This window comes from Siphateles boraxobius, unplaced genomic scaffold, assembly GCF_051911475.1.
Source record: "Siphateles boraxobius isolate OS27281-9 unplaced genomic scaffold, OSU_SipBor_1 30, whole genome shotgun sequence".
Classification (NCBI taxonomy): domain Eukaryota; kingdom Metazoa; phylum Chordata; class Actinopteri; order Cypriniformes; family Leuciscidae; genus Siphateles; species Siphateles boraxobius.
Genome location: NW_027508920.1, coordinates 16,301,932 through 16,326,500, shown reverse-complemented (window position 1 = coordinate 16,326,500; position 24,569 = coordinate 16,301,932). Strand labels below are relative to the sequence as shown.

The 24,569-nt window shown below is 42.2% G+C and overlaps 1 protein-coding gene across 4 annotated transcripts in view; it reads right to left on the bottom strand.

Annotated features, from left to right (window-relative positions):
• Positions 1-24,569, bottom strand: part of nectin1b (nectin cell adhesion molecule 1b) — a 276,075-nt gene that overhangs the window by 30,801 nt on the left and 220,705 nt on the right. For 3 of the 4 annotated variants that reach the window (XM_077248393.1, XM_077248395.1, XM_077248396.1), the window contains exon 8: positions 19,928-20,029. The exons of the other annotated variant lie outside the window; for it this stretch is intronic. In XM_077248393.1, coding sequence (XP_077104508.1) covers positions 19,928-20,029 — 102 coding nt within the window. The remainder of the gene's footprint in view (positions 1-19,927; positions 20,030-24,569) is intronic. 4 annotated transcript variants of the gene reach the window in all.

Below are 24,569 nucleotides of genomic sequence, written 5' to 3'. Positions count from 1 at the left end.
TGGGAATCTACTTTCTAAGAATAATGTTAATGGTAATTGCATGGTTGAAACAATAAAATGAAATAATGAAAGGAAATCTTTCTGATCCTATAGAAGCACAATATTTTCATAATTTTCATTAATATATATATATATATATATATATATATATATGTAAATGACAGATTCTTTCATTGCCTCTCTGTTGATATCATCATCTTGACTCTATGACTGCCTTCTGCCTCTACAGCTGTTAAATCATGTAGTACAGGCAATATGACCAGACTCCTCCAGGGAAGTGACATGGAAGAGCAGAGATGAGATGAATGGACATACATTATGAAGCATGATAATGGTAACACAGAAAGCAGACGTGGCGATGTTTTCATATAAAGAGACAGATGGCCTGGCGTATAACCGATAAATCAATCAAGGTGGAACAAACAAACATGAGCCTGCGTTCAAAAGGGTCAAGGACTCGAACATAGCTCCTCAAGGTTGAACAAAAGAAAATCAATGATGTGAATCTGTAAGATGACATACAGCGGCCCAAATCATATTTGAACAATGCATGCCATTGCAGCACATTTCAATATATCACTTAATTAAAATAATTAAATGTTCTATCAATGACATTCAAACATGCGTCCACATACTGTACTCTTTGGGTCCACTGTATTAACACATATATAACAAATGTAAGACAAAACAATTCTTAGACATGAGCAGGAGAGGACAGAAAGTAAAAAGATGCATCTCATACATCAATAACACATGAAGAACAATAATTTAAAAAAAACACCACAATCAAAAATAATCCGCCGTTCATAAACTGCATAAAATCTGATATAAAAGAAGACTAGAAAACATGAAAATAAAATAAATGCACACACTAAATGACAAACTTTAACGCAATTGCAGGACCTAAAAACATTTGGATAAGATGAAATGGCAATGTTTTGAAATGATTCAGCCCATGAAATGTTTATGAGACAACTTGAATCTCATAAAAAGGTCATTATCTGCTTTGTTCTGGCCACAAATCGTTGAATTGTAATAAAAGAATTCACAATCTTCGAGTAATGCGGCGGGTTTCACCCGCAGGCCGCATTAATGTGGCGGCTCTTCAGCCATTATCCAATCACTGCTGAGGAGCTAATGAACACTGGTGGAATTCTATAATCTCTCAGTGGTGGCACTTTATATTCAAACTAGGAGCATAAACTGTCATCTTCCTTTATCATTACTTTCCCTTCGTTTTCTGGCGCAGCAGGATTTTCGACTGTTCCTATCCTCTTTATATCCCATAGTTCATGATAACATCTAGCAGATAATTGTTTTATTCACATTCAAATGACAAACTCCCCATCTGAGCGGTATTGCGGCGGAGGAAGGGGTTTGTAATCTTCAGTAATTCACTAGGTTTGTAAGCCGGTGTCATTGTACGCGAACAGATGCTGTAGATATTGGTTTTGATGTCTCGGTGATAGTAATGCAAAGGGATGTTAAGTGTAAGGTATCTCCTGTTGGCGGTGCTCTTTGTGAATAGGAGATGAGATGTGTGGTGTGCCTTTGGTGCAGTGCTGTGAGATGGCGAGCGTGACTCCCTGGCCCTTTCTGCTTAAGATGACAAAGTGAACAGAGAGCCGAGTTGCCTCTACACCTACCCCTACTTTTCTGTCCTTGGAGTTCAAGAGGCTTTAGGAAGACATGGGGTGCATCCCAATTCCAATCCCCAGTCCCAAAAAACAAATCAAGGGGAATTCTGAATTACATTATTGTTTTTTTTAAAAAGGCACAACTATTCAAACAAAAATGAGCAACTGAATCCCTTCATGAATTTCCCAGCAACAAGGCTGTTAAGCCATGTGTCCACCAATGCATTTTTCAGCCAGCTGAAAACGCCTGAGTTATTCTGAAAATGCCTAGCTGCGGGCGCTTCTGTAGCACGTGTTTTTTTTTAGTTTTTTTAGTTTTTTACAGTATACACCAAGTGTCAGATTTACTAAACAGGGAAAATTAGTGTGAGAGCTCAATTCCAAAAAAAAGCGCTGATGGGAGTGGGAAGTTCTGTGCGTGATGTACTGACGACGTGCACATTAAAGACACACTATGTAATTTTTCCCCACTAGATGTCGTTTATTCGAAACAAAGGCGTAGCTTGATGACGCCTTGATTTTCGCAGTATCATGGGAGTTGTTGTTATCACCTCTACAGCTGGTGGAGAATACGACAGGACGCAGGCAGAAATCATATTCATGGATGACTGACAATGTATTAAAGATTTATTAACGTTACGAAAGACGTTGAAGTGGAAAGAGGCCGCTGGAGCGATTGCTAATGAGAGATGAGCTTGACACACAGCTCGAGAGCATTGAAGCTTTTATTATGCCAGAGAACCCGCTTCCGCTTCTTCCGGTCATACATATGTGGAGTAACGCAGTGCTGTTTCATCTTATTAGATACATTTGAGTGTGTTGAAAGTTGTTATAATGCTATTCAGTGTATTCGCTTGGTGGCTACTATATGGGACTTGTTGCTCACTGCAGTGAGTTAGATCGATATTAGGTGTGGTAAAACTATTACATATAAATAGTTAAAAATACTTTACAATTTTATATTACATTAATGGTAATGATTGTTTTTTGGGGTGTTTATGTGGGTTATTGGAATGGGGAGGGGAGTTGGTTAATTGTCATGGAACCCTGTCCACGCCTTTTCAGCGTAAATTTTTTACTGCGTGTCTTTAGTAAATCCTGACAGTAGTTGTTTAACGCCAAAATAAGGTTTGTGCTGGAGCAAGCTGTTGTCTGGCCCCAAGCCTGCTGTCAGGGTTGTTGCAGGATACTGAAGATGAGGGAACAGAATTTCAATGCAGCTGGTTTATTACAAACTCAGGTTACCGGAAAACACAGGAACTCAGGAACACACAACCATACATCGACAACGACCGACAAAGAACTGACTGAAACACAGGGCTTAAATACACAGGGAACAGATTAGGGAAACAAGACACAGCTGGGGCGAATGAACTGATAATGACAGATAAACAGGTGACTTAACTAAACACTAACGAGGAGCGGGGAACTGGCAACAGGACTGAACCAAAAACACGAAGAACGGGGGAAACACTGGACATACATGTGACACCTGCAATCTTGAACATTGGGGCGACCAACGTTTTTTTTATTTATTTTTTATTCAATCATTAGGAACCAAATGCACACTTCAAAAAATCTAACACCTGTTTTCACCAAGGTTTGTGAGGTTCGAAACATTACTGATAAAAGAAAGACACTACAGAACTTTAAAACTTTCTCATATACTATTGACATTATCTAAGTTCTTTCTAGTACTTTATCAGTAAAAACGTCCCGGTTACGTATGTAACCCTCGTTCCCTGAAAGAGAGAATGGAGACATAATAGACGTGTCGACTGATTAGGATCACGCTTAGAGAGCCTGTCATCTTCGAGTACTGTTAAAACGAGCCAATGCACATTGGCGTGTGAAATCTGCATCTCCACGGGTATAAATACGGAAGTGGATGCACGCACCAGTTGTTTTTCGCTGAGGAGCCGAGCGAAGCCCGGAGTCAGCGGTGGTACAGCAATAGTGGTGACGGGACTACGTCTCTGTTCCCTCCTTCCCTCCTTCCCTTTCAGTCGCTCACGTTCGACGTAGTCAACTGATTGGGATCCCAATTAGCCTTCTGATCCCCCCCGCATTATTTTGAGGTGGAGATGGGACAGGGCTTAGGCCAGGGAAGTCACTGCTGTTCCACAGGACCACTGGGAAGCGTGCCCTATAAATGGAAGGAAGGGACACTGCGGAAGCCACATCCTGCCCGAACGGAGGTAACGTGGAGAATACACATATGGACTGGGCAGATGACCGGGCAGTACAACATATGGAATGTCACTAGGGTGGCTCCAGCCTATGACAGGGGGAACACAACATATGGACCCAGCCTAACACCAGTGCATACGAGTGATAGGCCTAGCTTCGGACATTCCACCACGTCCGTTGTCGACAAGGTTCGGCTAATAAGGGGAACTCTACTTGAGCAAGAATTGCGCATGTATCCAATCCATAGGAGGGGAATGGCGCAGCAAGCCAACACTTCGATCCGGGCTTACAGTGAAACTGGCTTCATGTGAAGGGAGCCCACGGGAAGCAGCGGTTCGACACATAGGCAAGTTCTCTAGCGAGAGTGATAGGTGTCGCCCAGCCCCCAACTATATTTAGCATCTGTTTTGTGAGCCACTCTGTGTCAACACCTAGGAGGGAGCAATACTCTCACTTAGGAGGAGCTTACCACCCAGGTGGGCACATGCATCTTGGGAAAACTTTCTCACCAAAATGAAGGCAAACACATGTAGTGGGCCAACCTCTGCTTGGAAACAGCCTTCCCTTCTGCTGGTCTCCATAACAGGTCTGAGGTCCAGGCTTTGCATTCTGAGCATGAATAACCGCAATGGAGCGGACGGAGGCAGCGCTTGCAGGCTCACCACCTGATCTTGTAGGAGAGGTAGGAACCTTGGGCACATATCCTGGCCGGGGTCTCAGATTTCATGAGAGTTAGCCGGCCCGAATTCCAAGCACGATTCGTTGACCAAAAATGCGTGCAAGTATCTACCCTCTAGATAGAGACCAAGCAAGCAGGAAAACTGTTTCTCTAAAAACAGGATTTTTAACACTGCCTGCAGTAGCACCAGAGATAAGTCCCAAGAGGTTAAAGAAGGGGCACAAGGCAGATTCAGTATCCTTGCTCCCCTCAGGAACCTGACGATCGAGTCATGCTTTCCACGGATTTGTATCCACTGAATCATGATGTGCGTCAATACAGAGGCAACAACATTTTGAGGTGGAGGAGACAGCCTTCACTCCAACCCATTAGCAGGAAAGAAGCACTGAAGTGATCGAACACCTTCGGGATCTCCTCATGGAGAAAAGACTCAATTCAACGAATAGGTTCCACTTCTAAGGGGTAGCGTGCCTCACTTTTAGAGGGTGCTCTCACAGAAGTGATGGTCTCTACGGCATAAAAATGCTTGCTGTAGTAACCAGAACCTCCGCGTCCTATTCTTTTTAGAGCCAGACCTGGAACTCTCCCAGGTCTAAACGCGGGTACCATCATGCCCCATCCGTGAGAATGTACTCAGAGGAAGAAGTCAGGAAGGGCTATCGAGAGGAGAGGTCTGGTTGGGCCAAAAAGGGGCACCTAGCAATGCTACCTAGCAAACCTAACCTGCTCCATCTCCTCCCAGACTTTAGCACAGTTTTATGCAAGAAGGCTCACTGGGGAATACATTTCTGCGGGGGCCCCGGGGCCAGCTGTGGGGATGTCCACTCAGACAGGAGAAAAAAACAACTGCTGGAGGGACGAGTCTGGAGGGGCAACAGATGTAACTGTGCAGCCCCGAAGTGGTCCCAAACAGCTGGACCGCCTGGGGACGGAGACTCCTCTCTCCCTGGGCCATAGGCTGCCGTGAGGCTCATCAGCCGCACGATTGATCAGGCCAGAAGTTATAAGTGGAATGAAGCGACCTCAGGAGCTTCTGACTCCGAGGAGGAGATGGAAGGCGAGTTCTGTCATGTGAGGGAAGCGTAGCGCAACAGTCGCAATGTAGTCTTTTCAGACCAGTACAAATTCGCTGAGTAGAGGTGTCTCAAAGCGAGATGAACTGCAAGCAACTCGAGGCAATGTGATGCGAATGCAGTCTGAGGGCAGTCCAGACCTCCATTACTACATGGCCTTTGTACGTGGCCCCTTGGCCCGGAGAAACAAAAGGCCTGTTACAGACTGAGAGTTTGGCAGCAGGCCAGGGTGCTTTCACACGGAGCGTGCCGCTCTGCCACGGCAACCTTGGAACTCGGCCGTGAAGTCAGTGCTGAAGCGGTCTTCAAATGGAGAAATTCGAATGGCTGCGTCTACCATATGACCCAGGAGCCTCTGAAGAGTTTCAGTGGGATCCTTGCTCACTTCTATACAGCACTAACCATCCACATACTCTTTTTCAGAGATGTGGTGGACTGAATCCATCTCCAAACTAGAAAAGAGATCCTCAGCCCGTGGACGAGTTTACTCTTTCCCAGTTGACCAGAGGACCCAACTGGCAATGAGCACTTGAAGGGTAGGACTTTGTACTGATGCTTCACACCTTTCGAACCCACAAACACAGGATGGCCTGTGGTGTGGAAGGATAGAGATCTGAAGTGCATGTCTCTCAGGTTGAATGCTGCAGACCAATCTTGGGGACGGATCATTTCGAAAATGCATCTCTGTGTAACAAATTGAACAGAGGCTTTCGGGCCCGTCTCAAATAACACAGGACCAAGATGATCGTGACCCACCTCTCTAGGGTACAATGAAAAACGGGCTTATAGAAGCTAGCCTTCATATCGGCTGGAGGGAGCGTCTGCATCGCGTCCTTCGCCAGAAGACGTGTGTGCACACAATATAGGAACACTGCTCAACACTTAGGTGTCACTAAAGTCACTAATTTCTTGTGGAACCACCATCGTCTTACCTCGTGATACATCGAGTGAGTTTCTGGTTTTACAACAACAGGATTTATTAGGAGCATATTTGCTCAACACCCAAGGGTGACGAAAGTCAATAAGTTTAAGGAGCATCTTTGCTAAACACCTAGGTGTGATAAATATCACTAATTTTAGGAGTATGTCTGCTCAACACCTAGGTGTGATGAATATCACTGAGCTTGGGCGGAAGCCAAGCGAAAAGGAATCGCAAGCCGCGTCTGATGGTATGATTTGGGACCATCTGAACCGGTTGGGAAGCAATTTGTCTTCCACGAACCCGCTCAGGAATGCTTTTGCTGTCGCTTGCCACCTTGCTTGGCAGCGCCTGGAGTGGGCTGGACGTCCCTACTGTGGCCGGCTCCATGCAGAGGCCTGACTGGAGGCTGTTGCGGAGGCCCAGGTGGAGCGGCGGCAGGGGAACGCCCTCGGCAACAAGCAGGCAGAGGAACTGCCACCGGCGGCGTGGTGGAGCCAGCAGCTGGCCGCCGGGGCAGGATGTGCCGGATAGCCTCCGTCTGTGCTTGGGCGGCAGAGAACTGTTGGGTGCAGTTCTTTGCCTCGTCGCCGACCAGTCCAACCTGGGCAATTGGGGAGACCAGGAACCGAATCTTTTCCACATCCTCGGCGGCTCGTTTCAGCATAGCTGACAATTCTGGATCCGGCTCGGGCAGCGTTACACTCCCAGAGGGAGATAACGCAGCCGGGTCGTCATCTCCAGAGGCAAGCTAACCCTCCGATGCTGCTGTAGGGTATGGACCAATCAGACACATACAAATTATTCTTTATATACAAAGGTTTATTAAACTCCTCACACAGCCCAAATGAACAAACACAAGGGCAGAAACAGTGTCATGTTACAGGGCATGATAAGGAGATTTTACGACCTCCGAGGAATGTGGCCACATACTCAAGAGAGAAACTATGAAACAGAAACCCTCTTTAAAACAGACTTTGCTGCATTAATCATAGACTAACTGATCTATAAATGAACATGCATAAAACTGTGAAAGAAACAGTGTAAATGGTTTACTGTCTCGTGTACTATTAGGTATATATTATGGTATGTATCCTGGTATACAACCAACTAACGATCAATGTAACCTCACCTGTATCATGCCTCTTACCTAATTAATCCTCATTTAATGACTCACACTTTGATGTACATCACCTTCTTCTAGAATGCAGTGTGGATGTGTTATAGCTATCTGAGCATTAATGAAGGTATAATCATGCTAGGGACAAAGATCAGTAAATCAACTAAGAGCCACTTTCCCTCTCAGACATGTCACCTTTCTGATTGGTCGAGTTCAACCCTTAGGGGAGGATCTTTTCCAGGCCTTATTAGAGACAGTCCACATGTGACCTCCCTCTCTTAGTTCTTTCATCCAGCCGCAACACTGTTCTGGTTATACTGGGGAACCCCCTCCCCCTCCACGGGGGCCCCAGGGCCCAGCAGGCCTCGATTCCAAACAGATATGGGCTCAGGCAGGAGAGAGATGACTCTCTCACAAAGAACCAAGGACAATCTCAAGAGTTTTGGAACAAAGACTGCAACCAACAACGACTCCAATCACCCATCCTTCCGACTTCCTCACTTCTCCTGGGTGCTCGGCGTGGCCTCAACAGAGTCCCAGGCCTTGCCCAAACCAGCCATGCGTTCCTGGAGAAAGAGAACGCTCAACCAACTTCCACTTGACACTGCCGGAACCATCAACGACTTCAATTTTCAACAACTTCAAGAATTGTTCCCATTACAAATGCAAGTATTCAATTCAATGAAATGTGAAAATGAAATTCTGATGGTTCTTCTCATAGACCCTCTTCCGGTTTCCAATTTCATCCTATCACTAACCTATTTATGTATTCATGTGTGTATGTTGTTTAGTTTATTTATATTCATATAAATATCTATATTTAGTTAATAAAACTTGTACATAATATGTATTTGGTTCTGTTTTGTTTGCAATACAAGTCACTTTACGATCACGGTTTTTGCTACTGGCTCAAAGTACTGTACAGGCAAAGAAATTATTATTCTTATGTGGCCATGGAAGATACCCTTTTCTTAGAATAAATTAATAATCAAAAGAGTTCGTTGGAAGAACTGATTAATTGATTGTAATATTAATTCAGCCACATCAAGTTAATCCAATTAACTGACCCAAATATTTATAATTAATAATAACAAGATATTATTGATTATTTATATTTCCAAAAAGCTGAGTTCCTTACACCGCTATCGACATCCTATCCTCTGGGGGGACCCCAATTTAAACGGCTGATCAGTCCATTATAGAGGGACCAGCACCTTCCAAAGGAAATGCGGCTGCGGTGTGATAGAGGATGGAGGAGTCCACCGGAAATGGTTACCGGGCGAGACATCATCACTATCCTCCGATCACCCATCCCACACGGCACCCGGAGGTGGGGCATGGTAATGGGGACTCCAGCTTTGTGGACGAAAGTGAGTCTCGATCTTAACACCGTGACTGTCATATTCCCGCAATGGGAACATGAACTGTCCACAAAAGCTGCTTCAGCGTGCTGTAAGCCCAAACACATGATGCGACATTTGTGACCGCCAGAGAGGAACAAGGAACGACCACATCCAGAAACACACAGGTGGAATGACAGCTTGAAAAAGACGCAAACGCACCCGTGTTGCTCTTTCAGGAAATTAAAAACTCTCACCAGTGTCAACATTCATGGCAACACTGACAGGGATTGTGCAACCTGTACCATTGAAGCACTCACTTTCTTCACCCTCAACCGGCCGTCAGACAAACAAACATAAACAAAGAATTTTGATGCTGTAAAAAAAGCAGTTGAGAGCTCATAAGGCTCGCGACCACAGTTGCACTCGCGCTGTAGAACCACCAGCACCGGGAGCAACTTCCTGAAGAAGTGTCGACACACTCGCTCGTTGTAATATAACAACACTCTTCAGAGACATCGACATGAAGACCGATCGGGATAAAAAAAAGTCCATTAGAATTAAATTACTAATTTAACTAAAAAAAATAACACTGACATTTTTGCTTCTATTGTCTGACTTCAGCTCACTGAAGCTGCATATGATGTAGGGGATGACATCCAAAAATACATATGCGAGTATAACTCACACCCTTTCAATGCTAAAACTGCTTTAAATTGTTTTCAAAGATTAAGGAATGATGAATCATAATGTAATCAATGTTAACCATATTTGTAAAAGGCATATCTGACTACGCACTCAAAAGTATGCAGTTCCCAAAAACCAGTGAAGTACATACTTTTAGTGTAGTAGAAGTATCCAAATTGGAATGCAGCCCCAGTCACTGAAAATCACACAGGAAGTGTTACCTCAGCATCATTGTAGAGCCACTGGTGGCTAGTGAGGTGTGTGAAGTCTAAGAAATTTGATGTTGATTATTTGAGACCCCGTCTGAAATGGCTTTTCAGCCACACACCAATCACTTCTGCAATTGTTCTGCCTTTTCCAACGATTGAAGCATATTCCAGTGAACACAATAGACATGCTAGTCAAGCTAATTACAGTCACGTCATCTATCGGTGAGGGGGTATCACCTCTGGGAGTGTGCGTTCTGGATCGGAAAAGCTCCTTCATTAGTCTTCAGCTTTTTTCATTAGCAAGAACACTAAGAACTTAAGCACCCGCATTGTCACTTTGACATCACAGACAATATATGTGTTTTTTTTCATTATGTGTCAGAATATAATGTATTATTCTTTCTCTGCATGTTTACAATGTACATGGATGTACTGCAGTATTACAAATAAAGCTGTCATACATATATTGAATTATATTAGATTTGAATTATATTTAGTATGAGCACTTTGAATCCTATAATATAGAAATTATGCCACTTTATGCTCTCATATAAATGCTGTTAATACACTGTTGTGTAGTTGTTTAATTAGGGTTTTCCAGCTCATTTTACATATAGCACAACAAATCTAGCAGATCTTTTCTTAGATATTGTCAGTACAGTCACAATGTTGTGAGAAAGCAGCACCACAGGCTCCGCAGCAATAGTTCTCCGCTGTTCATTAGTACAATCATCTCCACAGTCTCTCAAGTATACACTCAACATCATAAGGACGCACTGTAGCTATATGATTTTAAGAGGTAATTTACAACACCTCAACACTCTTCCTCAACACTCTTGCTAGCATGTGAAAATTCACACCAATGGTTTCTCTTGACTTTAGATTCTTCTGTTTTGAGCCCACTCCTAAGTACATTTAGGGGTCACACTTGTGATCCTAGATGATCAAAACAGATAGAAGACACTTAGCATGATTTTTTTAAATACTTTATTTTACTATTTTTTGTAACTATAGTAACTATTTGCCCTATTATTTTGTTTTAATTATATTTATTCTTTAACACTTTGTATTTTAAGGAAATTTCATAGTTCTAGCAAACAGTGACTTCTAATACATCACCTTTGATACTATGGATCATAGTCTCCTTCTTTGGTAACTAGAACATTGCATTGGGTTGGCCTAAAGAGTACATCCTTACAATGGTTCTTACATTAAAGACAGGACTTTCTCTGTAGCTTTGGGTATGTTTTCCTCATCATCAGCTTCTATTATTAGTGGAGTACCTCAGGGGTCCATATTGGGCCCGGTTCTTTTTTACCTTCTGCTTGGGATTATTATTAGGAAGCATCTAGGGAAGCATTTATTTTCATTTTTATGCTGATGATACCCAGCTTTATTTGCCATTGACTGTCTTGAGGACATACGAAAAGTGGTTGTCAAATAACTTTCTCCAACTTATTAAAAACTAAACTTAAATAATTATCTTTGGTCCTTATCAATGAGCTCTGTAATCATTTCCCTGCAATTTTGTCTTAGGTAAGAAACCTGTTAAAAATAGTTTTGATCAATTATTAATTATTACTAAACTGAAAACTTTTTTGGAGAATGTTATTTACACTTTTATTACTTCACACCTAGACTATTGTAAATCCCTTGGTTTTGGCGTTCTTCGTTCATCCCTTTCATGCCTTCAGATGGTTCCAAATCCAGCTGAGAGGCTGTTGACTAGGGCAAAGAAAAATGACATCAACCCAATTTTAGTCTCTATCCATTGGCTTCAGGTACACTTTAGGATCCAATTTAAGATTTTGTTGTTTGTTTTTAAAGTTCTTAATGACCAAGCTCCATCTTAACTTAAAGATCTTCTTATCCCATATACATCTACCTTTAATATCTTCTGACATGGCATTATTGGATGTCCCACGATCATGCCACAAAACCCTTGTTTATGGAATCAGCTGCCACTTAACATCTGCCTTGCACCTTCAATTATCGTTTTTAAAACTAGGCTGAAGCCGCACCTTTACTCCCAGGCGTTTTAAGTATTCTTTATATTGTTTTACATATATTTGTGTATATCTTTATTTTTATTATAGCTTTTAGTGTTGGGTCTACCAGGAAGACTCTAATGCCACCTCATTCATTCATACTCATATATCTTTATTATTTATTTATGTCTTGTTTTATTGTGATCATTATATATTTTTATAGTTATCCTGAGGAAGTACGTTATATAGACTTTTTCTAAAGTTATATCAAGAAACAATAACACAGAATAACACCAATACGGCATGGCATCTGTGGGCTTCTGTATGTTTGTATTAATGTTTCTGCAATTCTATTTGGTGCCTTTACAAATCATACATACTGTATCACCTTTACTCAAAAAGTCTGAATTTATTGCACAATTTATTCACAGTAACTAAAGGTATTTTTAAAATAAAAAAAAGACTGGAAGTCATGGTTGTTTGTAAATTTTTCGATTACATTGTAGATGTATCACACTGTGGTACATCACACTTCTTTCTCTTTGGTAGCGACACATTTACAGCATGCTTTTTATTTCTACCAAATAAAGAAATCCTAAAGAACAAAAGCCACATCCTTCAAACATACTGCTAGTGCATTGCTGAGTTTAATGAGAATGAGACTCACGATCATTCCACAGCCGTGTCATGCCGTCAACGCAAACCTGACAAATGTGACATTTTCACACACAATAAGCCCAACAAAACTGTAAAAGATGACAAACAAGCAGCCTATATCGGGCAGCAGATTGTGGCTGTTGAAGAGATATGCGGCACAGAGTTCTAGAGAAGCAAATGCATCCAATATAACAGCCTGCAAATGAGAGTTTGGGTCTGAAAGACAATGCAATACGATGTAGACTGTACAATCTGTCCACACAGGGTTGCTGGGTAACTAGTGTCTTAATTGCCCTGCACTGTAGAGCACCATTATATGAAAAAGAATGATATGCGGAGTGACCTGAAGAGAGAAGACCTCAAAGCAAGGATGGCCAAGCTCAGTGTGAAGAGCATTAAGATTATATTTCACCAAGATTATGTGTTTGGTTTGCTGTGGAGATTGTGACACTATTGTTATTCAGTGGCATGAAACAAGTATGTGGATCCATGGTGTAATTGCATTTCCAGACTGTACTGCTTCATGCCACTGCAGAGAACTGTCTGAAACAAAGGCTCCAAAACCTAGTGTGCAACCTATATAGGCCAGTTTTGAGGCATCAGGTGAACTCTCGACACAAAGTTGGTGAAAGACATAGATTCATTTAATCAAATTCTAATGTAGATCACATTGAGATAAGCATTATGACCAAAATCTTATCACAATAGGAGTAATTTTATGCTTGAGATCATGCTGTTACAATATCAAAATTGTAGATACCATTAAAATTTCAGAATTATCTGCACCGATTTTGAAATCACAGCAAAAAAAGTAATACTAGTCTCGATGCAGGGCAACCTTTCTTGGTTGAACCGAAGCAGACAAATAACTGCTCTGATCTACGCCACAGTTTTGCAGCTCTGTGAACATAGGCATCCAAAGCCCTAATGGGACATATCAGATTGAGACTTTCCTGATCTGGGGTATTAAAAGGTGGAGGGCAAAAGGCTGCCGCACAATAGGGCCCGTCACATTAGTGGGGACCTTAGGAATGTAACCCGGCCTAGGGTGTAAAAATGCTATCACCATACCAGGTGCAAATTCCAAACATGAAGGGGCTTGCAGATCTCCAATTATCTTGATGGAATAAATAGCAAGTAAAAATAAAGTTTTTAGTGTAAGGAACTTCTCTGAAACCTCTTCAATAGGCTCGAAGGGAGCCAAGGCCAGACCCTCAAGCACAATGGCCAAATCCCAAGCCGGTGCTCTAGAGTGCAGTGCAGGCCTCAGCCTCAATGTACCACGGAGAAAAGGAATAATAAGAGGATATCTCCCAAGAGACGAAGCCCCCAGAGGGGTGCGATAAGCAGATATAGCCGCTACGTACACCTTTAAGGTGGAGGGAGATAATCCAGCAGAGAAACGGTCTTGTAGGAAATCGAGAACTGTATCAACCGGGCAGTTAACAGGATTTAAATCATGTAAATCAAAAAAGCCATGTAGAGAACAGTTTCCATTTCAATGTATATAGTTTTCTCGTGGAAGGAGCTCTGGATTGAAGGCTGGTCTCAACGACCTCAGTCGAGAGACCGGATTCTATGAGCTGGGCCCTCTCAGAGGCCAAGCCCACAGTTTCCACAACTACGGGTGAGGGTGAAATATTGTGCCCCCCGTTTGGGATAGCAAGTCCCTTCTGATAGGAATCTCCATAGGAGAGCCGTCCAGAAGGGACACTAGGTCCGAGAACCACACTCAGGCCGGCCAGTGCGGGGCTACTAATAATAGATGAGACCCTTTCTGGTGAACCCTCTCCAGAACTCCCGGGAGCATTGATATCGGGGGGAATGCGTACAGGTGCAGCCTCGGCCACACCTGCACCATAGCGTCCAGTCCGAGAGGAGCTGGATATGTGAGGGAGAATCATAGCGGACAATGGGTTGTATTGTATTGTGCGAAAAGATCGACCTGAGCTTGACCAAAGTTCTCCCATAGGAGCTCCACCACTTCCGGGGTGAAGTCTCCATTCCCCGGGCCTCAGCCCCTGCCTCAACAGGATATCTGCTCTGATATACGAGACCATCTTGTCCGGACCCTCCGTCGAGCGACCACTCGTGATCACTCCCGACTTGTGAGGGAAGCGTCCGTCGATAGCATTATGCGTCGAAAAGAAGCCCCCAACACTAGGCCTGGGCGAGGAACCAAGGTTCTTCCACATGACCGAGGCACGTAGGCATAGCCGCGTGACCTTGATCATGCGAAAACGGATTTCCCCTCGGAGAAAACCCCTTGGTCCTGAGCCGCCACTGCAGGGGTCTCATGTACAGAAGGCCAAAAGTAATTACGTTGGACGCAGCTGCCATGAGACCCACCAGTCTGAAACTGTTTCACAGTGAGTGACTGGCCTAGATAAACCCATATTACACCTAGAAAAGGGGTCCTTTTGAGCTGGGAGGAGCACACTCTTCTTGGCGTTGAGTGGCAACCCCAACATCTTTAACCCTCTGGGGTCTAAGGGGTTTTTGGGGTCCTTGAGGTGTTCTGACATGCTCTGAAATTTGTGATTTTTTCAGTTATTTATAAACATGTTAATGGCAAAGGTGTAAATTCACTCTATATAGCACAAACAGGGCTACCGTAATATGTGAGCAACATGTATGTACATGTTTGTATTTTTGAGAGAATATTGTTTATGTGTGGTTATTGAAAAAACTAAAACTTAAAGTGTCTGAAATAAGGCCACAAAACACATACTAAATATGTGTCCACAAGACTTTTGACTAATGAGTGTTGTTGCCTAAAATTTTGGCTTCAAAATGATCTGAAAATCATCCTGCCTAATCATTTACACAAAACAATACATTGATTTAAATTTTATAAGACACCTTTTGTTTCGAAAGGCAATATGCGTGGAGGCATGTTCACACCTGAGAAGACAAAGGCCGGATAATGTGCCACATACATAATGAGCTGCATATTAATTAGCCTTTCACACAGGTGTGTCACAGGATCCCAAAGAATGCAAGGACAAAAGAAATTATCTATATATACATATTTTACAATTAGAAATTGTAACCAATTACAAATAGGTTACAATTACAACAACAATTACAATTTTAACAATATTTCAAGTGTATTTCTTTGTAAAAAGTATACATTTTATCATACGTATTAAAAAAGGTAAGGATTCATTAGTTTGAATATTGGAACAAACACTATAATCACATCTTAGTTGATAATTCAATATACCTACTTTATTTTTGACAAAACATCATACTATAGTATATTTAACTATGAACAGAAATTGGTGAACAAAAGCATACCTATTTAATGTGACAAAATCTTGTCTAAACATTCATATTTAGTCTGTAACATATTGTGTATGATATATTAGCATATACATGTGAATTTGCAGTTTGTTGCTTATACAGACATTTTATTTCAACATATTTCAGTCTATTTTTACTCATCTTAGTAGGCTATATCAATATAGTTTGGATGTGTTCATGTAAACATAACGTTTACTAATGTAGGTGCGAGAGTGAATGAACGGCACAGACACACGCTGTATAACTGTAGTAAACAAAGTGCGCGCGCCTGTGCCGTTCAGTCATCATTTAGCCTACACACAGACACGCAATACATATTTAAACAGTCTTTTTGCGGTTTACAGTCAGACACTATTCAATATCGCAATTAGAACAAAGCACTTAAGAATAAATAACTTACTACATCAGCTGGATCGGTTGCTCCCCGAAATGAAACTACCAGCACTTCTGGTACATTCTCCAGGGTTATTAGATAGCGTATCCCTAGGCTGTGAGGAATACTACTGTGTACACAGCTGTAGTAAGATACTTACTAAACACGATGTGTTTTTATCCAGCTGGTGGGCGTTGGCATGTTTGAATGGCTTACCTTAGATCATTTGCGTTTGAATACCGCGCACTCTCAGTGGGCGTGGCACATTAACGCATAATCAGGCATAATGAGCTGGAAAGAATCTCTCTCTTTTCATACAGATTACATAAACTGAGAATATTTGTTTTTTAACATAAATTAATTCATTTAAAAGAAGAGAGTTCAAGCTTCATTATGGAAAAACACTCGTGCCTGTATGAAAAGCATTCGCAGAATTACAGTTAATTTTCGGACGCGTTTCAGAATGGACTTAACTGACAGAGAGAAGGCATAATGCGCATCATGTTTGTTTTTCTTTATTTGGCGAATAGCACAACACTTTGTTTTTATTGTGAGTATCCACAAAAAATAGACACTTATCAGGATCTAATGACGTACAACACTTAATATGTAAGATCAAAATCAACAGAATATTTTGAGTTTCTTTTGCACTGATAAGAAAAAAAGCGAGACTATCGCGCCTGTGCGATAGTCGACCTCAGAGGGTTAAATAAGACAGAACGACATCTCGATGCCGAACTGCCATATGCTCAGATTGAGCTAGGATCAACCAATCGTCGATTTTATATAATACGCGAATGCCCTGGAGTCTCAGAGGAGCCAGAGCTGCATCCACACATATTGTAAAGGTGCCGGGTGATAACCTAGGCCAAATGGAAGAACCCTATACTGGTGTGCTTCCCCAAAAAGCAAACCTCAGGAACCTCCTGTGATGAGGATGGATAGATAGGTAAGCGTCCTTTAAGTCTATTGTGACAAACCAGTCCTCGGACTGAATCTGTGACACAATCATATTTAGCGTAAGCATACTTTGAACTTGAGATTCTGAAACCTGCTGTTTAATTGACGCAGGTCTAGAGTAGGACGCAACCCCTCATCCTCTTTCGGAAATAATGAAGTAAAGGCTGTAAAACCCTGAAGGTCTGCTGGGAAGAGGAACCCCTTCTACAGCTCCTTTTGCAGAAGTGTCACTACTTCCTGCTCCATAACTAAAGCCTGGACCCCTAAAAATCTGGGCGGACGAGAACCAAACTGAATTCTGAACCCGAATTGACTGCTCTACGACCCTCCTCGGAGGATCGTTTGGGGACCCTGACACCTTGGTGCCCTGAACGGCGAACCGGCAGGAAAACTGAACTGGCAGCGTTGCGACCCTCCTCAGAGAGTCGCACCCCAGAGGGCGCCGAGGAGAAATGATTTCTCAAAAAAAAGAAAATAGAAAATAGAAACCGGTTTATTCCACGATCTCTACACCTCAGTGTGGATATAGGGAAAAAACAGTAGTCCCCGATGAGGACGCTGAGATACAGAGTTTTCCTGCTTTTTTTTTTAGATATATTTCATCTAATAATAATTATTTATTTGTATTTATTTATTTATTAATTAAATATTTAACTAGCAACAGCACTAGATAAAGCCTCCTTTTAAAAGCTCATCTTTATTCAACAGAGTTATGACCTGACTTATTTATTGAAAACTCAAACATCTGCCTTTTTCTTAATAATTTTATTTGTTTTGTTCACTATTTCTTAACAAAACACTAACGATACCAATTCCTCGGAACTGGAAATCACAGCACACTGGATCTGGCAGGTGAAAGCTGAGATAGGGCGGAGCCCGTCCCAACCCCTGCTGTCAGATACGTTTGCGAACCCAAAAATGCGAGTCGCCGCCGTACCTCGGCAACAGCGGGACCCGCGCGGGGAGCGCGAACCGAACCGTCCTCCTCGAAGAACGCCCGGCGGGAGCGGAGCGTCCTCACGGATAGCTTCTCGCAATGCTCACAGTCAGCTCCCTCGAGAACTGACTGTGGCATGCTCCACTCCCACAAAAAGCTGATGTGTGTGTCCCCACCCATGATATAATGTGGGCAGGGAACAACACAAAGCTGCTTGCTCTCTTTTGCCATAATAAATATGTATATATATATTGAAACTTGACAGACAACAATAAATATGACAAGGACAGAATACACAGATTGCTTGCTGAAGGCGCAGAAGCTGTCGCGGTCTGTTTTCAGGGGTGCTTTATAGCTTCCTGGTCTATGACGTCACCCGCCTATGATGTCTCGCTCTTCCATTGGACTGATTATACACGTGCTTCACGACGCAATCACGCAGAGCGTTCCCACCGCGTCTCAACGCAGATCGAGTTCCCTTGAAAGGGAACTACCGATTTCGGTACCAAGTCGGTATTAAAATTTAAAAAATTTGACGCTTTGAGAAATGTTGAGCAGAATCGTAAACACCTCTGATTGCCTATTGTTCTCACGCGCTCATCGGATATGTCTGTGATTGGCTACAATGATCAGCGCTCAAAAACATGTTGTAAATATACATCAATGACGCTCTTCACCGATGCCCTTACACAGATACACACGAGAGCGTTTGAAAGCAGTGCTTGTGCTTTCAAATGCTCCTTCTTTCAAAACAATTCTGTGTGCTCACAAACATTCCCTTGCGTTGACATTGTAACCAATCACAGACATATTCGATGAGCGCGTGAACACAATGGCCAATCAGAGGTGTTTACGATTTCGCTCAACAGCGCTCACAATTTTAAAATTTTAAAAGTCTGTACTTTTGACAACACTAAATAGATGTAAAAAAAATCACAAATTGACGCTTGCATATGATAAACTTTTGTGACAATGCCAACACTGCAATTTCATGTGAGCATAACTGTGATAGACATGATAATCCAAAATCCCTACCTATTCACAAATTTATACAGGTATATCACCCCTAGTATCTTATGCTATTTGCAGAGAAGACAATCCCATAATGTATTGTAACAATGTCAAAAATGCATTCTAGGCGATGGATGAAGTGAATGTCGATTATAAATATAAATTGTTCAGTACTGAAAAATATAGTAAAAATTAGTTTAGTAATTAAAATAGTATATTTATGTTTATTTGAGTGTTGTACTGTTAGCTTGGCATCATGCTAATACAACACTCTATTGAAATCAATTGTCCCTGCTAAAAAAACAACAACAACACATCTTAAACCAGCCTAAGCTGGTTTGCTTGTCTTAGCTGGGATTTCAAACCAGTACACTAACTATTTTCAGCAGGGTGAGTTCAGTCTTCTGTGAACTTTATGTGAGGAGCACTGTGTGTACATTGTAGGAATAGCTGTCTATGCAGATTGTTCCCATTCTGTCACTTGTTAGGTTTCATTTCAGCTAGGATGCTACCTTTGAAGGCAGCTGCCTACTATGTTTTGGAACAGAGCCAGGATGTGAATGCTCTGTTCCTGCAACAGATTCCCTTGCACATGTGAGAAACCCTAAACCTTCTGCGGGAGCCAGCTAAATTACAGACCCTGTTCCCAGCTGACACAAAACAAGCCGGAAAATACGTCCCCTTGGATTCCTTTTTTAATCTAAACATCGTTCAGAAGGCAATTCATCTTGTGCAAAATGCTTAAGAAGATGTGCTCCCTAACAGCCAGACACCAGAGGCCTGTTTTCAACCAAAGCAAGAGAAGGGATAAAACAGCAATGAGTTTAGCAGCGCTACTCACCGGCTTATCGGTGAATGCAGTGGACTCAGAATGCGCCATGTCATAGTATGGTGGCTGGAGAGGAATCTTCTGAATCTCATCCTCCTTGTCCAGATGAACAACCTTCAAAGGCAACAGAACCTGAGATGAAGACGGCATTCAGACTAGTGGTAGCCGCCTAAGGAACTGTGTTAATCTGTCCATCTACATGTCTACTTACTCTGTAAAGAACCAAACAAAACTTCAACAGCCAGAAATTATGTAAAGCCTATTCGCATGCGACAAAATGGCACAAATTGCAAATGAGTTTCTAATTTTTTTATTTTTATTACTTGAATGAAAGTGAAATGCAATTGGGAAATTCAATTCTGATTGGTCAGATATGCAATTTTATCATCATTATTTTTAAACAAGAACATTAATATGTTGACAGTAAAATTTTATGATATTTCCTGTAAAGTAATATTAGCATGTTTCTTGTATCACTCTGGGGTCTCTTTTTTCACATAAAACATCTCAGTTACGTATGTAACCCTCGTTCCTTGAGTAGAGAACGGAGACGTTACGTTGTGACGACGTATGGGGTTTCGCTTAGAAAGCCTATCAAGCCTTCGAGTATTACAAAACGAGCTGATGGCAAAGAAATGCCATGGGTCAGTGGATTTTGCATAGTGTAACTATGTGGGTATATATGGAAGTACGCTGGCAACATGCAGATATGTTACTTGCTGAGGAGCTGAGCCTGAACTCAGGCAATCCCCGCGATACAGCGGAAGTGGCAGGGGGACGTAACGTCTCCGTTCCCTACTCAGGGAACGAGGGTTACATACGTAACCTAGACGTTCCCTTTCGTAGTCACTATGAGTTACGTTGTGACGAAGAATGGGGTTCCCAGTCTAATCACGCCACCTAGTCGGCTGTCTTCCAGTGACCTGCGATTAGCACGGACGAAGGAGTCCTACTTAACACAGGGATACCAAGGTACACTGGGAATCTCAGTGGAAATATGCAATTATTGCCTGCCTGAAGGGAGGACTTAGGAATACACATATGGCCCATATGGCCCATCATATCGAGAAACACTGGAGTATCCAGCCCGTAGGGTGGAATGTTTCAACTCCAGGGGTGGCAAGGTGGATTGCCAAGGGAAAGACACATGCTCAGAGAGGCTTACAGTGGAAGTACACACGTGGGGGTCGCACAGAGGGGGAACCATGCACATGGAGGCACCTAGCCAAAGAGAAAGCTGCCGGAGGCATAGACTCTGGCGTTGACGTCAGCAGCGCTGGAGGAACTCAGGGCTTCAGGGAAACTAATCTGAGGAGAATATCGCACGTATTCAGTCCGAGGAGTGGAATGGCGAGCAAGCGAAGAGACCGAGTGGGTCCTATTACCGGCCACTAGGGGCGAGTGCATGAGAGGACACTGGCTCAACTCGGAGATTGTAGAATCTCGTGAATGTGTTGGGTGTCGCCCAGCCTGCAGCTCTGCAGATGTCTGTTAGGGAGCCACCATGTGCTAGAGCCCAAGAGGAAGCCACACTCCGAGTGGAGTGGGCCTTCACACCAAGGGGGCATGGTCGACCTTGCTGCTGGTATGCCAAAGCAATGGCGTCCACTATCCAGTGAGACAACCTATGCTTGGAGAGAGCCTTTCCCTTCAGCTTCCCACCATAACAGACAAAGAGTCTAAGGTCCTGAAACACTGCGTTCTGTCTACTTAGGCACGGAGGGCGCGTACTGGACAGAGCAGTGCCAAGGCTGGGTCTGCCCCTACTCTCTTAATGGAGGCCAATGCAACCAGGAGCGCTGTCTTAACCGTTTAACAGTTGCCAGTGCGTCGACGCAATTTTTTTGTTTTTGTTTAAATAGTTCAAAGTTACTATCAGATTTGATGTTATTACCTTGGTAAATGGACTGCATTTATATAGCGCTTTCACAGACCCAATGGCCACCAAAGCGCTTTACATATTTGCCTCTCATTCTCCCATTCACTCTCTCATTCATACTCTTCATACTAATTCATACTCACTCTCTCATTCATACACCGACGGCGGTTTCAGCCATGCAAGGCGCCATCCAGCTTGTCGGGAGCTGTTGGGGTTAGGTGTCTTGCTCATGGACACCTCAACACTTGGTCAGGTGGAACCGGGGATGGAACCACCAACCTTTCGGGTTGTAGACAACCTACATGAACAACTGAGCCACTGCCGCAATTTCAGTATTTGACCACTATTGTATTCTGAGAAACTTATAGTGACAGTTATGTCTTAATTTGTGTCAGGAGTTATCTAATCCAAAAATGAGTTGATACCTTTAATATAAATAATGAGCGTCAGCCGCTCTCATTCAGAAAAAAAACTCCTCTGAGGTTGTCAGCGCTTGACAAAACAACATCGCTCAGGGCTTTTAGCTCAAAAATGTGCAGATTTAGAGAAATATTGATAGATTATCATAGGTTTACATCCGATTTATACAGACAGGAATAATATTTATTGAATTTATACCAAAATGGCCCGATGCAATCATTATGAGCGCTGGATACTCTGATGTACTGTGTTTTCAATCCATACTGGCAGCCTGAGGGCGCCCTGTGCACATTTAGTACATATATGGAACACATGAAGAAGAGCCATATCATGTGACATTCAGGAAGTCCCTGACACAAACAAAGCTTCTAGATAAAGACGATTTTGAAGACAATAAACATGATTGCAATGATATTTGATTTACCTGTGTTCTTCGAGCCATGTCAGATATTTTCATAATAATAGATTATATTTATAATGTAATGCTAATCGATATAGTCTTTATCATCGTGCAGAATACCATAACATAATATATTTTCTGTCTGATTTTTTTTTATCTGACGCCAAATCAGATCACAGAAGGTTATTTAAAACACTCGACTTGTGCTATAAAGTAAGTTTGGAGCATAAACATGGTTTTAATCTCCTAAATTGTTGTGTATTGATGGTGTTTAGGGGTGTGCAAAGCTTCCGGTATTTGTATCTGTATTTGTATTTGTTGAGGGGGAAAAGTATTTGTATTTGTATTCGAGTAAAATTCAAAATAGGCGTAAAAATCCAGTTTTTATGGTTACACTTCTAATTTACGTTATAGAGTAAGTATTCTTTAATTATATCCATTATAATAATTATGGATATGCAATATTCGTTGATGTTTTTCTATAAATCCAGCAATGAACATGTAACAAGGAACGTCATTGAAAAGAAAATAACATAACAGCCATCACCTCACCCATGGTTAAAACAACACCTAATAAAATACCATTGTGAACATTATGAACCCCACCACCACCCGTCCTTGTTGGAGGACGCTGAACAGACAGAAGGGATAATGTATAGTCAGGCAGTTGATTATGAGCCCGACGCGAAGCCTGAAGGGGTTGTATTCGCTATAATGACCGCCTCGCTATACATTATCCCGCTTATTACATGGCTACTTACCCAATAAATCAATAATTTGACTCAAAATATTGATTTAAAAAGGAGTTTATTGATTTAAAAACAATTGTATTGCTTCCGCTAAAGAGAATAGTCCGCTCCGTCGCTACGTTTAGAATCCATGGCAAGGCTCTGTTTTTCATGGCAACGGTGTGTTATACTTAGCAGTGGTCTGTTATTAAGAAATAACAGATCGCATTCTACATTAGAATTCAACCAAGCCATGTAATAAAAACAACCGAGCTAACAGAGCTACGTAAACAGAGCGAACATGAGAGCACCCGACTGCAGACGTCAATAATGCGGCGTAATGGAATAATCTCCTGATCAAACCCCGCTTCCCGAAAGCTATAAACATGCCTCCGGAACCCAGTTAAGGTACAAAAATTTATTCAACAAAAATAGTGATGCAGTTAAGTGTTTTTTCACTCAGCTGAGCCCTCTCTGTTGCTGTGTGGAGCAGCCTGTGTCAGTCACCTCTTCCTGAACGTCACTCACTCACTCACTCTAACTCACTCATCCGGGCATGCACTGCGGTCTCGTGAGGAAACGCAGCTTTTTGATATAACGTTTTTCTTGTTCCTGAATACAAATATTTTTGTATTTGTTCGAAATAAGTATTCGTAAAAAACACGTTATTTGTGCCTTTCCGAATACCGTATTCGGGTTCGGCTCCACCCCTAATGGTGTGCTAAGCTAACATGCTAGCTAGCCCTAGGTGCACCTGCCACCTAGCTGTTATTTTTTATGAATTTTTCTAAATAGGAATGCTTACTGAAATGTTTCTTTTTTCAAGAAGGTAATAGATACAGTTTCAAATGTGAAGTGAGAACTTTGATAAAAGAAACTGGGGATTGAAACAGCATGAATAGCCAGTCGTTAGTAATTATAATGAAGACAAAAGAAAAACATATTTAGAGCCATAAACAGGCCGGAGAGGTGTGAATGTGTGCAGGGGAGACTGAGACTGGATGGGGCTCGTTTGCACCACAAAACAATAGAGACAATAGACTGAATAGATGCTTAGAACATGACAATAAACATCAGTTTGCATTGTATAGTCTAATCAAAATAATGTCATATGACATGATCTTGAAAAACAAAATAAATAAACTATAATAGAGTTTTAGACTTGTCATCTTCAGATTTTAAATATAACATGGTCAGACATGTGGCTTTAGCTGCAGTGCATTCATA